Below are 16,209 nucleotides of genomic sequence, written 5' to 3'. Positions count from 1 at the left end.
GACCCAAATCAATACCCCAACCCTCAGATTCACTGAGGGTGAGAAACTCAAAACATATAAATGTGAGGAGGAGAAGAGATCAGGGTGAGGTACAGGCACTTTTAATCAATGTCGCAATAGATTAGAAATTGGGGAATTGGAGTTGGCCTGTGAGCAGTGGTGTTCGGGGGATTTATTTACAAGAAATAAGAGGATGAATGCTCGCTTTTCCGCGGTGGACTCCAGCTGTACCTTGAGCAGACTCCCATTCTCTGAAACGGCGAGGCCGGGCTTCCTGAAGAGCGGGCGTCCATCTTTGCGCCAGGACAGGGTGGGTGGCGGGATGGCGTCGCTCTGGCAAAGCAGCTCCACGGTCCGACCCAGCATTATTGTGGCGTTCACCTCCTCACCCATGATGTTGGGTGGCACTGTGGCACACAAAATGTGATGTAAGGTTAGGGCTGCATGATTCTGGCTAAAATGATAATCACAATTATTTTGCTCATTATTGTGATTGCGATTATTTATCACGATTATTCATCCATTTTGGAGAACACAATTATTTTATGATTCATAGCTCCGGGGAAGCCTGCTGAGCTAGTCATGATGCTTTATACTGTGTACAAAACAACACCATGAGCCATCAAATAACTTTCCTGAGACGTACGGAGTCTGAAGTTATTATATTATTATTATCATTATATATTATTATCATATTATTTCATTTCCATGAAACCTGATGCAAACCAAAATGCACCTTAATGCCAAATTTATGTCTTGGGGAAAAAAACTACTATGAACTACTGTAAACTACTATTTATTTATAATAATAAGCAAATAAGTAACTTTTGGCCTAAATCAGCACCATATGTCGATGGTCATGAGCACAGAAAAAAAGTTTTCCCACAACGCACTCCACTTCGCCCCTGTTGACCTTCAAACCTGAGACGGACAAACACGGGTGAAGAATGTGAATGTTGGATTCCACATGAAAAAAAAAAAAAGGAGGCTCACACCATTTGTGTGACTGTTGTCAAAACAGCAAGGTTTTAACACTAATATTCATTCAGACTCTCTTCATTGACTTGGAACCGTTCCCTTTTCTTCATGAGGCAATAATCACTTTTTGGACGATCCGCCCAATTTGGCCCAGAAAACGATGGTCTAACCGTTTCCCCCTTAATTATGTTTATTGGACAGACGGAACACATGTTCCAGGGAACGGGGCAGAAACAGGACTTGGAAACGGCGCTCTGGTCGGACACAGGAAGCTTACGGAGAATGGTAGCAATTACTGCAACAAATCAAACTTATTTCTCCAGACAAGATCTTTTGATCATTTGGAAGAAATGCACACCATTTGTATGGTTCTGCGTGCAGCTAGTTAGACGTGGACCCTCACAGGAAAACACACACACACATACACACACGCACTCACACACACGCAAACATTCGGATACTATATCTCCTTGAGGTTTCCCATATTTACAACGTCAATTACCTTTCCTAAGAGCAAATGTGGACCGATGATGGAGATTAAACATGATTAGTGCTGTCAAACTACAAATTTGCTGTCAACCCCGACTCTGGGCACAGAAGGAATGGGGTTGATTCGACTGCAAAACTCTGTCAAACAATATTTCCCCCTCGCATGCGTGTGTTTTAGTCGAGGTCTCTTTCAATAGTCACTCCAGCGCTAAACACTGGCATCGCTGTGCAACATTTTGCGAATGAAGTCTGGTTTTGTTGATAGACATTCCGCAGTCGACCCTAACAATTCTCCGTCAGCAAAGAGGGAATGGGAAAAAAAGGGCATCAAAGGAAGATTGTGTCCTAAGTCCTAAAAATAAACACTAATACAGTTGCTGTATCTGGCTTATGTAAAGTGCATGACTTTAAATAGAATATAATTCATTTTGACATTTTATTTATTTTAATGTTTTTTTGCATGTTTGAATAGTAATTTAGTAAAAATGTTGTAAATAACCAATATAAATACAATTATTTTAGGGTTGAGTTGCATTGTAAAATAGAAAAACTGTTGTCCTTTTTTTGCGACTGTTTAGTTTGTAATTCACTTGTGGGTCATTCTCCTATTTGGTTGTGTGAGTCCTGCGCAAAGCCCTGTAAAATCCGTTTTTGTGTCTTCCAGGAAGAATTTTTTATTTTTTTTGGTCTGTGAATCGGTCTGTGTGCGTCCTCACCATACACCAGCAGGTCGTACTCTCTTTGTTGCTCCCCGCCGGCGTTGACAGCCACGCAGGTGTAGCTGCCGGTGTCGCTGACCTGCGCGCTGCGCAGCGACAGCACCCTGCCGGCGGAAAGAACCTGAGGACAGATCAGAGAGCAGCTACGGCAACACATACAAATATGCACATCTCTCGTGGAGACATAGTCCAAAACGTCCGGCACAGCTCTGATGTAAAGGCTCTTATAAACTGATGTTACTTTGATGTTCCTCATTAGAACTACCGTTACCATAGATTCATATAAAATACATAAGCCCAAACAAATATTATATATTAAACACATAATATACTGTATATACTGTATGGAACTATATACATATACAGTATATGTATATAGTATGTATATAAACATATACAATTACCAACTATGTCTTGCCCAAGACTCTACACAAGTACAACTTTACACAGCAATCCTAGATCTATATTTATTAATATTTATATTTATATTGTCACTGTGTCATTGCACACTTCATAAAATCTTGCATTCTCGTTAATTTGGATTCTTCTTGTATCTGTTCGTAAATCTTTATATATATTTTTTTATGTTGTTTGAATATTTGTCTTTTTATTTATGGTTGGCACCTGCACCAGCTGAAATTCCTGGTGCATCTTGCACAAGAATTATCCTCACAGCATCATCTCAAAAATGTTACATTCATGGATAATTGAATATCCAAATAAACTAACTAACAAAATTCAAGTAAAATCTATTTGATGGGTTGTATCAAACAAAATAGCTTTGGCATTCCGGTATCCTTTCATTAAAATGATCCATCCATTGTACTTTAACAGCACAATAGAAGCGAGGGAAGAAGTGTGCACCTGTATGCCGTCTGACACGCTGGCCACGGGGCTGCCGTCCTTGAGCCAGGTGAGGCTGGGCGCGGGAAGGCCCGAGGCCTCGCACTCCAGCCGCGCGACCTCATTCACCACCACCGTCACCATGCCACCGTGGCTGGAGATGACAGGGGGCACTGGCGGGCGGAGCAGAGGAGAAAACGCAGGCTTGACAAACAAAACATGCCCAGAATATCCCGCGCAACACATGCAGGCAGGCACCCCTCCATCTGATGTGCAGATTACGATGCAGCCTTCCGCTTTCACTCCCTGGATAACAATAATATAATAATAATTCTAATACAGACCGTGAATCAGGATTTTGTATATTTTTAAATAAGTATATGATACAATTGCACCAGTACCATCACCATCACCGTCCAAGTGATAGAAGTTTACAGATGTAGCCATCCTCTATATGGAGAGAAATTGTTTAAAATCCACTCTGCATGTTACTAACCGTGCACATCTGGGTGGGCACACACCCCAGAACACTTCTACTTCCATTCCAATTCCAAAGGCACAATTTGGGTATATTTGACTTTGTGAGGTCATATATCGATATCGATAGCAATCCAGAATAATGTGTCATTTACGTGCTGTAACGCATTTAGGGAATCAAGATGAATCATTTCGACCGGTTACAATTTAAAAAACATTCCCCACCGCTTCGCATCAAATCGAATTAAGCAGTTAAACAGCCCAAATACTGGAAAGATCCACATATGACAGATCATGTTCTCAGCGACTGGCGTCTCACCATACACCTGCAGGTTATGGGATATCTCAGCGGTTCCGGCCACATTCACAGCGACACAGCGGTATATTCCAGCGTCGGACACTTGGGCCCGTTCGATCTCCAGTGTCTGGCCGCGCTTCATCATGGTCACTCCGGCCACATTGGTAAGAGGGCGGCCATCTTTGAACCAAGTGAGAGCTGAGGATACAGAAATGAATGTTAAAGTGTGTAATTTTACTACACATAACTGAGAGACAGCGACTCAATACGCCATATTCATTTTTGCTAAACACACACAGGTGCTTTAAATAACTTGCGTAGGTTACGTTTTAGGGATGACGTAGCGACGTCCTCGAGACATTAAAAATGAATTTCTAATTACACTGGAATGTGACATTTATACACAGCCAACTTGAAGCTGTCGGCAGGAGTATCATTTCCTGTGGGGACTCATCTGGGGTCGATCCCGTACTTAAGCAGCGCGTGGCGGAAGAAGATTACGGGACGGTTTGATGGGCACAGATTAGGCCTAATCTTAATTTCATTTAATTTAAGTAGGATTAGTTTAGCCCTGATTTAGATTAAACCCTGTCTGGGAAACCGCCCCTTTGTGTAATGACTGGGTCAGGGGGGTTGAAGTGCCTCACCAGGTAGAGGGCTGCCTGTGGCCTTGCACTCCAGCAGGGTGGAGAAGCCGGACAGGATGGTCTGGTTGAAGACCTCTCCGGAGTAGGGGATGCTCGGCGGCTCTGACGAAACACAGCAACACACAGACGCTTTCACTCAAAGTCACCGCGCAAAAAAAAGTGCCGGATCCTTTTCAGTGAATGTTACCGTGGACGCTGAGGCGTAGATTCTGCTGCGCCTCCCCGGCTGCGTTGGTGGCCACGCAGGTGTACCGCCCAGAATCCTCCAGCCTTGCACGCGTCACCTGCAGGGTTCTGCCGGCCGACTCCAGCTGGGAGGAACGCAAACACACACGGGTCACCATGGAAACACGTGTTAAGGCAAACACAAAGAGAAGCAAAAAAGGTGATACACATTAATCTTTTTTTAGGGAAGAAATATGAAATATAATCCATATTTTAGGGCTGGTCCTAGACATCAGAGAGGCAAGTAGTAGGGCTGGATATCGGGCCAAATCTCATGATTTGATTTAGACACATATACTGTAGATATATATAGAACAATATCTCACAATATGATTCTATATCGATGTATTGATATTTTATACATAATGAGAATTGCTTCCACCTTTTCAGGATAACATCTGATGTGCATTACAAAAATATTTCATAAAACAAATTCAGTCCAATGCAGAAATTAAATATTTCGAAGAATTTATGACTATGACATGCATCACTATCCCCCCCGTTGCAAAACAAAATAGCAATTCCGAGTTTTTGTTTGTAGTTGCTTGGGCTGCCACCAAGAAAGAACAAACTGTTCATTTTCATTTAATCATGATCTTCTCTGGGAGAACCTCAGCCTTTATTAATGTTTAATCGCAATCTCTCCAACAGTGATGTCATCGAATATCCTCCACGCCACCTTGAGGTGCTCCTGCACCGTGTCGATGGGGCGGCCATCTTTGAGCCACGTGATGCTCGGCGGGGGGACGCCGCTGGCCACGCATTGCAGGCTGACGGACTTATGGAGGACCACGGAGCGCTCCGCGGGCCCCGTGGTGCGGATGGAGGGGGGGACTGGAGGAGAGGAGAGAGAGAGAGAGAGAGAGAAGAGAAAAGGCTTATGATCTCCAGAAAAAAACCCATCCAATTCACATCTGAAGAGAAGGAAATCTGTGTTGAGTAAAAGACGGCATTTACCCTAATGGGTAGCGGTTGGCATTGGGAACATAAATTACATCCAGATGCAGATTGGAAGCACAAATTATGAAATGACGGCATCCTGTACACAATAGTATATTGTGTGTTCTTTGGTTTTGGTCGAGTGATGCTGTTGCAATGGCATCAAGGCTCAAAAGGTGAGCAGTTCAATGTGCATGAGCATTTTATTTTTTTACCGTGGACGACCACGTCGAAGTCCCTCTCGTGGTCGCCCGCTTCATTCGCGGCCACGCACTGGAAGCGAGCCGTGTCCGAGACCTGAGCGCGAGACACGACCAGGCGACGCCCGCCGGCCGCCACCCGCACGCCCTCTCCGTGATGGACGGGTTTGCCATCCTTATACCACCTGAACGAGAAGAGGAATTGTCAGCGGTGGCGTGAATATAAAATGATGTAGACCGAGAGAGAAAGGGCGAGTGTCCTCATGTGCGTGTGAGGTCGTACGTGATGACAGGCGCAGGTGTTCCCGTGGCGTGACATTCCAGCTCCAGAGGATTACCGACGATCACTGCGCTGTCGGTGACCTCACCCCCTCTGTCGATGTAAGGAGGCACTAGGGGAAAAGAAAGAGAAACGAAATGGGGTTTTTTTTAATCAGCGTTTTATTCACTTTTTACCCCTCTTGGATCCCTACATTTATGCCTGTTTTCATTATTTCATGCGTACAAAACGTTCCATCAGTCAGATACGTCGGTCATAATCATAATTCTGCCAAGAATCAAGGAACAGTGGTCCTGTTTTTAGTTATTCAATGACCCTGAATCAAATTACAGACTATTGATTTATATAAAGCGTCTTTTTTTTTTTTAACGGGAGGCAGTAAATTACAGCATGTTACCACATCGGGCCAATAAAGTAAGCAGCATTATTACATATGAAATCCAGCCGCGGATCCTCCCACAGCAACCTCTACAAGGAAGTCTATCAGTGAGTCAGATATAACCCCAATAGAGCCTCAGTTGTCCAGTTCCCACGTGAAGTGCACGTCTTGAAACTGATAATAACAGATAATAACAGTTGTCGTGGCCGAGTGGTTAAGGCGATGGACTAGAAATCCATTGGGGTCTCCCCGCGCAGGTTCGAATCCTGCCGACAACGGCAGATTTTTTTTCGACACGGCAGCTGTCAGGGTGACAAAATGGCAACAGGACAACAGAAGGTCTACGCAGCGCAAATGAACGTCGTCACTGGGTGCCGCTCCATGGGAATCTAGAGCTACGACAATTCCGAGGGCAGGGACGCTTTCTGAGGGGAAAAAAAAAAACAAAGCTAATGAAGAGTTTGGAGACTACAATATCCTGTTGAGTCACAAAAATATTTTTCAGTTTGTGCCTCTCGTCGGAGAGGGGAGACAAATGACTAACGCGGGAGACCTTATGTAAGAATCCATTTTGACAAAGTACAGGGCAGGCTATGAAAAAAAAAAAATCAAACAGCTTGTTGCTTTGAGGAAAGCCCTCACATTATTTTGGGAACGTGCTTAATGACACCATTTGTTGTGGCCATGATTTAAGTTGACCTTCATTCCTACGGTATAAGGCCTACTTTTAAACACAATGTCAGGCTGGAAAAGGGGGTAACAAGTAAAAAAGACCATTCTTTAACTCTTTTTGAATCGTGACTGAGTAAAAAGATGAAACAGACCTAATTGGTCTGGTTTCTATTACAGAGCCGACACTTCAGTTCCAATCTAGTCAAAACCGGAGCTATGTTCACAGAAAAATAGAGCATGATCGCTGTTCTGGTTTGTCTTATGATAAGAACAGATGTGTTTTTTTGTTTTTTTCTTTAGCAGAAATGCTGACAGATTCAAGCGCAGGGAGGAGGGAGGAGACATCCAATTAGATTCGGGAGACTTAAGTTCAATGTAGCTTCTCCTTTTTTTTTATTATTTTGTGTTTTCTTTTCCTGTACACTACATTTATATTTTCATGTTATATTATCCTGATCATATCCCGCCTCAATATCGATAATTTTATGATATTTTGGGGATGACTATCACTGCTTTTAAATATTATAACTATTTACACAAAATAAATACTTCAGAAATAACGATTAGCAATGTGGAAGAAAGATGCATTACGTAACTGTGACGCAGGGAGCCCAAACCTCAGGAACAGTGCATGCACACAGGAGTGCAGCGTTAGAGGCACGAGGTCTCACGACGAGCGCTCCAGCCTTGGCAATGACTGAGGCGCGCGGGAAAAGACTATGAAGCAGGAATATTATAAAAAATAAAATAATGAAAGCGAATCGTGCTTACGTTCCCTCGCTCCTCTCTTGAAAACGCTCTCCTTGTTATTTTTTTTTAAATAAAAGAAGCTGAGCTAGGATTGAAACTCAGGTCACCTATAAAATACAGTACGGGTAATGCTTTATGATGTAAGCCGGACTGGTATAAAATGGCTCCTGCCAATTGTAAATCATGTGTTATACGATAGCTCGGGGCTGAGTTATGGCTGCCGCTCTTTTTGACATTTTCAATATGCCGTCTGGTGAGCGGCCGCCTTTGACTTCACCCTCCACCGGCGTAAAGGTACGCAGGAGGACAGACAGAGGGCTTGACAACGTCACGACAAGACCGGGAGGAAGCAAGGGGTTTGTGTCATACCGAGAACGCTGACGTCGTACTTGATCTCCTTCTCCCCGGCGACGCTTGTCGCCACGCAGACGTAGTGCCCCGAGTCGGCGACGGTGGCGGACAGGATTTCCATCTTCCGTCCGTGGTGGAGGACACGCACGCTCTCCCCGTCCCGCACGGGAACGCCGTCCTTCAGCCAGGTGAGGGAGGGCGGAGGGTGACCGCCGGCCTCACACTCCAGCGTCAGCGGCTTGCTGAGCACCACCTTCCTCTCCGTGGGGCTGTCGTCGCCCCCCGGTATGGTGGGAGGCACTGGGGAGGGAGGAGGAAGAAAGAAGGAGCTAAAATGTAATAATCCGTTCACACCTCGGTTTAACCTTTGCTTACTCTGTTAATGGAAAGTAATACCGAACAGATTTAGCCCTGTTTCCAAACCCTTTTTATATGTAAAAAAAAACAACAACCGTGGTATGCCTCTGTGTGTAAAGAAACTTTTGCCGTGAGAAAATAGGTTATACTGGATTAATTCCATCACTCAATTATGAGATGATTACAATTATTAACTAAAAACTAAAATTAACTATTTTGTCAGTCTTGGCAACCAACAGGTGATGGATGTTTGCCGACAACCAGCTCTAAAAGTCAGTGTTGGGCCCTGTTTAAAATAAAATAAAATAAAATACTAAATGGAGTATATTTTTATAACATAAATATTTTTTGACTTTGTAGTATTAAAACATTTTCAGGTGACCCGTGGTTCTAAACATGGATTAAAAAAATAAAAATAAATAAAAATTATACTGTTTTTAAACGGAATGAACAAAGCCAAAACGCCTCAGAGTTGCAATTGATACAGTTTTACACGATCAGAACGGAAAATAATGCAGTGCAATGTAAACGGGGATAACGGAAACCCTCACGGTAAATGTCCAGCTCGTAGCCCTTCTCTGCCGTCCCGGCCACGCTGGTCACCCTGCAGCTGTAGCGGCCGGCGCTGGACGCCTGCACCCGTGGGATCTTCAGGAAATGCCCGCGCTCCACATACTGCGCCTGGCGGCTGGACAGGACAGGCTCTCCGTTGTGGTACCAGGTGATGGCGGGCAGCGGCACGCCCCGCACCTCACACTCCAGCGTCACCACCGTGCCCAGGATGGCGGTGACCTCCGTGGTGACGTTGCCGCCTTTGATGGAGGGCGGCACTGAGGGGTGGGGGGTGCAAATACGGTGTGAATCCACCCAGAATTCAATCGCATTGAAGAATGATCAATTCATAAAACTAATTCAATTTGTTACAAAAAGAGAAAAGAAAAATCGATATATCTGTACTTTAGTAAACTTTTAAAAAACCTCCACCGGAGATTCGTATCGATATATTGTAAGATAAATTAACTTCCCTTACTATTTTTAAGCACGGAGGCATTGCCGGTGTCATGGATCAAGCCACCCAAAAATGTCAATGACAACCATCATCCATCTGCTTTGTTTGTTTTTCTTGTTGTATCGCTTCTTTGCACGCTGGCATCATCATAATCTCATATTCTCTGATTCTGTCTTTTTTTTTTAAGTCGTGAAGGCATGCGGACGCCCCTTCAAATGAGTGGATTTGGCTATTTCTGAAAAACTCATTGCCGACTCGTGTATGAAACCGATGCGAAACGGAAAACGTCCAGGAGCAACGACAGCACGGCCAAAGAACAGGACCGCCGAGTGCTGGAGGGCAAGGTGTACGAATGGCCTTTCCTGGGTGGCAACCCTCACGAAATGAGATTTCGTGGCTAGGCAGACCCGAAACAAGCAAAACATCACCACATGTTATGCATGGAGCGTCGGCTGAAGTGGTGTGAATCTCACTGTCTCGCTGCTTATGCTCTTTCGGCTGAACGGAAGCATCCCCGTGGCGCTCTTCCAACGCCGAACGAAAAAAGCTTCCCCAGAAAGCGAGGAGGCGGTCACAGCCGATCGAAACGCACCGTAGACGCTCAGGTTGAAGTCCTTGGATTGTTTCCCGGCGGCGTTGGAGATGCTGCACTGGTAGCGGGCCTGGTCCCCCAGACGGGAGCTCTTTATCCTCAACACCTGACCCCTGTCGCTGATCTCCAGGTTAGGGTCGCCCAGAAACACCGGCCTGCCGCAGGGAAATAGGAAGGAGGAACAGCAATTTAAGAGGAGGGCGGGGTCGATCGTTTGATTTCACTTAAGTGTCCTGGATCTGGACCACGGCGGGGGGGGGCGCTCACTTTCTGTCCTTGTACCAGTGGATGGTGGGGAAAGGGACGCCCCGCACCGTGCACTCTAAGCGGATCTCCTGGCTGAGAACGGTGGCGACGTCGCGTGGGGAAGACGTCCCCACGATGCTGGGTGGAACTGTGTGGACAGGAGCACAGTGCCGTGTATGAAAAGATGCTTCTGACAAGATCACAATCAGGCGACTGGGCAACATCGTCATATACAAGAGACTTGTCTTGGTAGTGAGAGAGTTAGACAGTTACCGTAGAAACTGCTTGTAAGTCCAAAACATGTCAAAAAACAAACAAAATACCAACATACTTTATTTTTTAGATCAAGGTTTTTTTTTTTTGGGGGTTTTTTTTTTACAGCACTACAAACAGTGTTGATTAGAAAAATATATCGAAAATAAATCTCTCTTGGCTTATTTTGTCAAAAATAAAAAATAAAAAAAAATGATAATAAATATAAAATATATATATTAAATGTAATAAAATAATAATTAAACAAATTTAGTTAAATACCATGTACTAAAATGCAAAAAACAAACAAATAAAACAGCCAAATGCCACGGATGCTCTGCACGGTGTGGGCACAGAACGTACCCAGGACGTCCAGGTAGAAGTCCTTCTCCGTGCTGCCCGCGGTGTTGATAGCCTTGCAGCTGTAGCCGCCTGCGTCTGCTGTGGCGGCTTTCAGCAGCTTCAAAGTTTTCCCCTCATCAAGGATCTGGACGCCGGAGCCAGGGACCACCTGCGGCAGCAAAAAAAAAACTAAAAAAATTGACACCACAAATGTTCATGACAAGTAGGTGGGAATTTGAAGCTAATAGCTATTTATGCTAGCTAATTAGCTAGTGTTTTATTTGCTATTAGCTAATAGCTTATAGCAAAATGGAGTATCCTTATTCAGACTTCAGGCTCTCAATCTGATTTAAAGTAAAAGCTTTCTGAACCTTTTTTCTATCTTTAATTGGGGAGTAGAGCAGCCAAGGGAACAACAAGCAGCCAATAGAAGTGAAATATTACACCACAGTGCAGCCCAATGCTCTGCTCCCATATGAATGTATCATCATTAAGCAATTACATCCTTAATCGCTGCCTCCGTTGCATAGTTTATTTTATTAAATTGCACGCACGCACGCACACACCCACACGCTGTACCTATATTTAAAGGAGCATTGGAGAGCCTACTCTATGATCAGAGGTTATACAATTATTTTACAAAAACGTCCATTAACAGAGGGAAACCATCCACTAATCATCCACTCTCATGTTTTCACAGAACGTCAGTTTGTCAGTTTATCCCATTGGCGATCCAATAATTTTGTCCCACTTAAAAGTCCAAACCAGGCTAAAACATATGTTATGATTAGGGTATAATGACAGAGTACACATCCTGCTATATGAGACATACCTAATAAAAATACCTTCGGGCATGTTTATCGACATCATCTACTTAAAAAATAACGAGTCACATTTTCCGAAAGCCAAAGTTTGGGTGTAATTTCACCTACAGGAATGCCATCCTTGTACCAGGCGACCACTGGGGCGGGGCTTCCCGTGACATCACACGCTAGGCTGGTGGGCTGGCTCAGAACCACGGACACGTTGACCGGAGAGTCATGTTCACGGAAGTCCGGGGGCACTGCGGAGGGAGTGGAGCGAAAACGCTGAGTTGATAGCACACTGGAGGTTTTTCACTGCATTTTTACAATAAGTTGAATAAATCGTTGAAAAAAACAATGTCGCGCTTTGATATCAGGCTAATCTTGATAGGAGAGCAGGCTTTTCTGATGGGATTTCTCTCAGTAGTGGAAGTAGAGTAGTTTCTGCTTTAATATTGAGTTCTAAAAACTTTTGGAGGAACCATCCCTTTTTTTTTTTTTGTGTCCGCATTGCAGGAACCAGGAAAGATCATAGATCTTAGAACTCAGTTTTGAGGAACTTTTTTAGCTCCTACTACCAGGCAGCGATTAACCGGGACACGGTCCGGTCCGAGTCCGCCCGGTCGAGTCGTACCGCTCTGGGTGGTGACCAGCCCACGTACACACAGCGGTAATAAAAATAAAAAAACAATAAAATAGTATTTTTATTGTAGATGTATTTATTTAATTTATTTTATTTCCCGACGTTAATTGAATAAAACAAAAAGTTCCCCTGCGGTGTCTTGGTCCGACCTAGTGCGTTACGGAAGTTTGAATGAACTTTAAGATAACGTCTCTAGCTCTAATATGACTAAAGATCCAGCAACTGGATTCCTTATTCCTAAAATTTGTTCAGAAACAGATTTTACTGGACTGATAAGGGAAATAAGTGAAAGCTACAGAGTAAACACGGTGTCTAATTCTCGGCGGACATCTCCAGTTCCTAGTTCCCCTCGGGGAATCCCTGTGAACTGTGTTCGGTGCGAAAACGCCTACAAACAGATGGAAAAACAGTTCATTCCGGCAGATAAGAATCCAACGACCGCACCACGGGCAAGGAAGCGAGACGATTGAACCGTAGGATCACCGTTGACTTTGAGCTGGTACTTCTTCTCCGTGGATCCGGCGTCATTGGCCGCGCTGCAGGTGTACTCGCCGTTGTCCAGCGGCGATACCGAGGCCAGGATCAGGAGCGTCCCATCCTCCAGGATGGACACGCCGGGCTCGTTGCCCGTCAGCTCCTGGCCGTTACGCAGCCACCGGATCACCGGTTTTGGAAGACCTGGGAGGGGGTGGGGTAAAGGGAGATAGGGAGGCAGAGGCAGAGGAAGAGGGAGGATAAGATTAAGTTTTAGGTGAAACATATGTGGGAAGGACTAAAGAATGAGAAAATAACTTACAGCAGAGGAACCAAAAGGTAAAGCATGTTTAGCATTAGCATACTTAATCATCATCAGTGTCATTAAAATTGGTGATGCTCATGATATGAATGAATGAAGCGTTGAAGATGAACATAAATGTCTCGTATTCGTATTCTGTTGATGTTAATCACAATAGGTAACTTTCAATACGGTTGTCCATTATTAGTCTTCATTGTGGTGGCCAATGGCATTACCTTTCGCAGGGCAGGGGAAGGCAATGCGCTGGTTCGCAACTCTCTCCTGGAGCGGACTGTTGAACGGTGGCTCCAATACTTCTACCACTGGAGGCACTAAACACACACACACACACAAGCACGCTCACGGTCGGTGACTAGCTCAGTAAACACTAATGAAATTAATGGGATAACTGAGGAACAACGAACAGCGAGACCACTGACTTGACCACACTCATGGACTCAATGCTGTCCCTTGGCTCCAGTGATTATTGTGTTTGAAAATCTTGTGTTTTTTTCATGGCTCATTCATTGATTCATGGTAAAAATTACATATAATAACAGAGTAAAACACCTTCAGAGTGCGATGCAAAGAAGCAGTAGCCAAGAAGACCCACCTTGCACCAGAAGCTGGACCCGAGCCTCATCGGTCCCAGCGCTGTTGGATGCCACACAGCTGTAGATCCCTTCGTCGTCCAGGCCCACGGTGCTCAGCTGCAGACTGCCGTCCGGGGATGCCGGGTACCGCCGGCCGGCCTTGGTCCAGGTCAGAATGGGCTCAGGGACACCCTGGGCCACGCAGGGTAGCTCCACCGGGTGACCCACATGGACCTTCATCACCCTGGGGCCCAACTGGATACTGGGGGGCACTGGGAGACAGACAGGACGGAGAGATTCATGCCAGTTCTTGGGAGTCGGTGGAAATTATAAAACCACATTATTTATCAAACACGCTTCAGCCTCACCTTACATTCATTTAAATTCAAAGTTTTTAGGCTTTTTCCAAAACATACTGAATGTGGATACCTTTTCTTCTCAGGTTAAAAAAAAAATTCAAGGTAAGATCGATAATTCACAGTTTGAGTCACCGTTCTCTTCTCAAACACAGTAAACGGTGACTCAGGGTGAATGTGGTGAACTGTACTGCATCAGTCAGTAAGAATAATGTGGATGTCTCCCAAGATGACTATATCATTTATTTGTTGTTATTTAACTTGAATGTAATTTGAATGGTGACGGGTGAAAATCATACGTCGAGTTCTTATTTTTCAACTGCCGCTCAGGGTTATTCAGACACGCTGAGAATAGGGACCCACGCTGGCATCTCTTTCAAAAGTGAGCTTCAAACCTTTACCTAAAACGCTGAGGTGAACGGACTGGGTGAGGTTGCCGGCGATGTTGGAGGCCACGCACATGTAAAGGCCCGTGTCTGACGCTCTGCTCTCCAGGATCTTCATAGAGCCGGAGGGAAGCTGGTTGTGCCTAGAGTAAAGACGCACACACACACACACACACTTATGTAAATTGACCTGATACTACGACACACAAACCATAAAAGCAAAGCAAAAACGTGCACGCACAAGTATCCTAACAGCCGTTCATCTCCTCCGCTGAATCACTCATCACGCTCAACAGAAAGTCCAGTAAATCTTACTAATCAGCCACAAACCACAATTATAGCTCCTCAGGCAGCCGTACAGCAGCAGAGCAGATCACAGAGTAGAATGGGATTACTCAGTAATCTGAACAAAACCACAAACCATTCCACGCACTTACTGTATGACGTGTGTGGAAAGAGTACACCGTGAAATACAGTGTGTGTGTGTGTGTGTGTGTGTGTGTGTGTGTGTGTGTGTGTGTGTGTGTGTGTGCGTGTGTGTGTGCCTGCGTGCATGTGTGTGTGCATGTGGGTTCCTACAGTGTTACCTGGGGGAGAAGGGGGAGATGAGCTGCCTCTCCTTGGCCCAGGTGATGGAGGGGGGTGGGACACTGTGGACCTCGCACGGCAGGGTGACGTCTTTGCCCTCGACCACATACAACCCGAGCGGCTCGGCAAACCCGTCCAAGCCGTCGTTTCCTCCGCTGGGCCTCGGGCGGACTGGGTGCAGACAAAACATCAAGAAAGAACCATGAATTTACAATAAAAGTTTTTTTTTTAAAGAGCTGAATCACCTGTTTAACCCATCACCTATACTCTGATTGCTCCAAAAACATTCTTTGATTTGAACGACAGTCAAGGCAGCCTTTGCCAAGTCAGACCATTCCAACAATATTAAACACGGTTAGCAGTGATCCTGGCTCGTGCAGTCTGTGGAGTATCCGACAACCTGATTCAGAACCCCACGCTGAGAAGAGCTAACGGGCTGAGCTCTGTCTTTCTGGCACCTTTTTAAACTAACGTTAACCTGCAATGAATGGAATGTGACTTTCATTGAAGGCCGCATGAGTCATTTAACGAGGAATGCAGAATGACTTCCAGCCATTGAAAAATCATAAATTATGATTTGTACATGCATGTACTGTAGTATGAGAACAGTCAACGGTTAAAAAAGGGTAAGGGGAAGGAAGAAATCGACAAATGGAGATAGAGTTGAATAGACATGCCCCAAAACCAGCGAAACGTCTAAACTCTTGGGCCTCTGTGTCTGAAACCTACCGTAGACGGTGAGCTGAACCTTCCTGGAGCTGTAGCCCGCGGCATTGGTGGCCGTGCAGACAAACTCCCCTGTCTCTTTACCGGAGGGGGAGGCGATGCGGAGGCTGCCATTGGGGTCCAGGGAGAAGGCTGGACCACCCAAGACAAGCAGCTCTCCGCCCTACAGTGCAGCCGGGCACAAAGGTCAGAGGACACGTGTCCATTTCATTAACTCTTCTTGACAGGGTGAGGGAAGAGGGCAGCGGGCGTTTGGGTTGAACCTGATGAGCCCTCCCGAGTCAAAGGTTTCCC

At 45.2% G+C, this 16,209-nt stretch overlaps 1 protein-coding gene across 1 annotated transcript in view; it reads right to left on the bottom strand.

The window, feature by feature from the left end:
- The window catches only part of hmcn1 (hemicentin 1), a gene marked incomplete at its 5' end in the record, with an annotated part of 97,534 nt that overhangs the window by 33,552 nt on the left and 47,773 nt on the right, over window positions 1-16,209 (bottom strand). The window contains 21 exons of the mRNA XM_079997955.1: window positions 232-407; window positions 2,184-2,307; window positions 3,051-3,202; window positions 3,826-4,002; window positions 4,452-4,553; window positions 4,639-4,762; window positions 5,356-5,510; window positions 5,831-6,000; window positions 6,099-6,207; window positions 8,266-8,547; window positions 9,156-9,434; window positions 10,206-10,360; window positions 10,473-10,599; window positions 11,067-11,214; window positions 11,978-12,108; window positions 12,975-13,169; window positions 13,503-13,598; window positions 13,880-14,131; window positions 14,617-14,744; window positions 15,189-15,360; window positions 15,919-16,078. Of these exons, the coding sequence (XP_079854081.1) occupies window positions 232-407; window positions 2,184-2,307; window positions 3,051-3,202; window positions 3,826-4,002; window positions 4,452-4,553; window positions 4,639-4,762; window positions 5,356-5,510; window positions 5,831-6,000; window positions 6,099-6,207; window positions 8,266-8,547; window positions 9,156-9,434; window positions 10,206-10,360; window positions 10,473-10,599; window positions 11,067-11,214; window positions 11,978-12,108; window positions 12,975-13,169; window positions 13,503-13,598; window positions 13,880-14,131; window positions 14,617-14,744; window positions 15,189-15,360; window positions 15,919-16,078 (3,414 nt within the window). The remainder of the gene's footprint in view (window positions 1-231; window positions 408-2,183; window positions 2,308-3,050; window positions 3,203-3,825; window positions 4,003-4,451; window positions 4,554-4,638; window positions 4,763-5,355; window positions 5,511-5,830; window positions 6,001-6,098; window positions 6,208-8,265; window positions 8,548-9,155; window positions 9,435-10,205; window positions 10,361-10,472; window positions 10,600-11,066; window positions 11,215-11,977; window positions 12,109-12,974; window positions 13,170-13,502; window positions 13,599-13,879; window positions 14,132-14,616; window positions 14,745-15,188; window positions 15,361-15,918; window positions 16,079-16,209) is intronic.

This window comes from Zeus faber, assembly GCF_960531495.2.
Source record: "Zeus faber genome assembly, chromosome: 1".
NCBI lineage: Eukaryota > Metazoa > Chordata > Actinopteri > Zeiformes > Zeidae > Zeus > Zeus faber.
The sequence above is the reverse complement of the archived record's forward strand: the minus strand, read 5'-3'. Positions and strand labels throughout refer to the sequence as shown.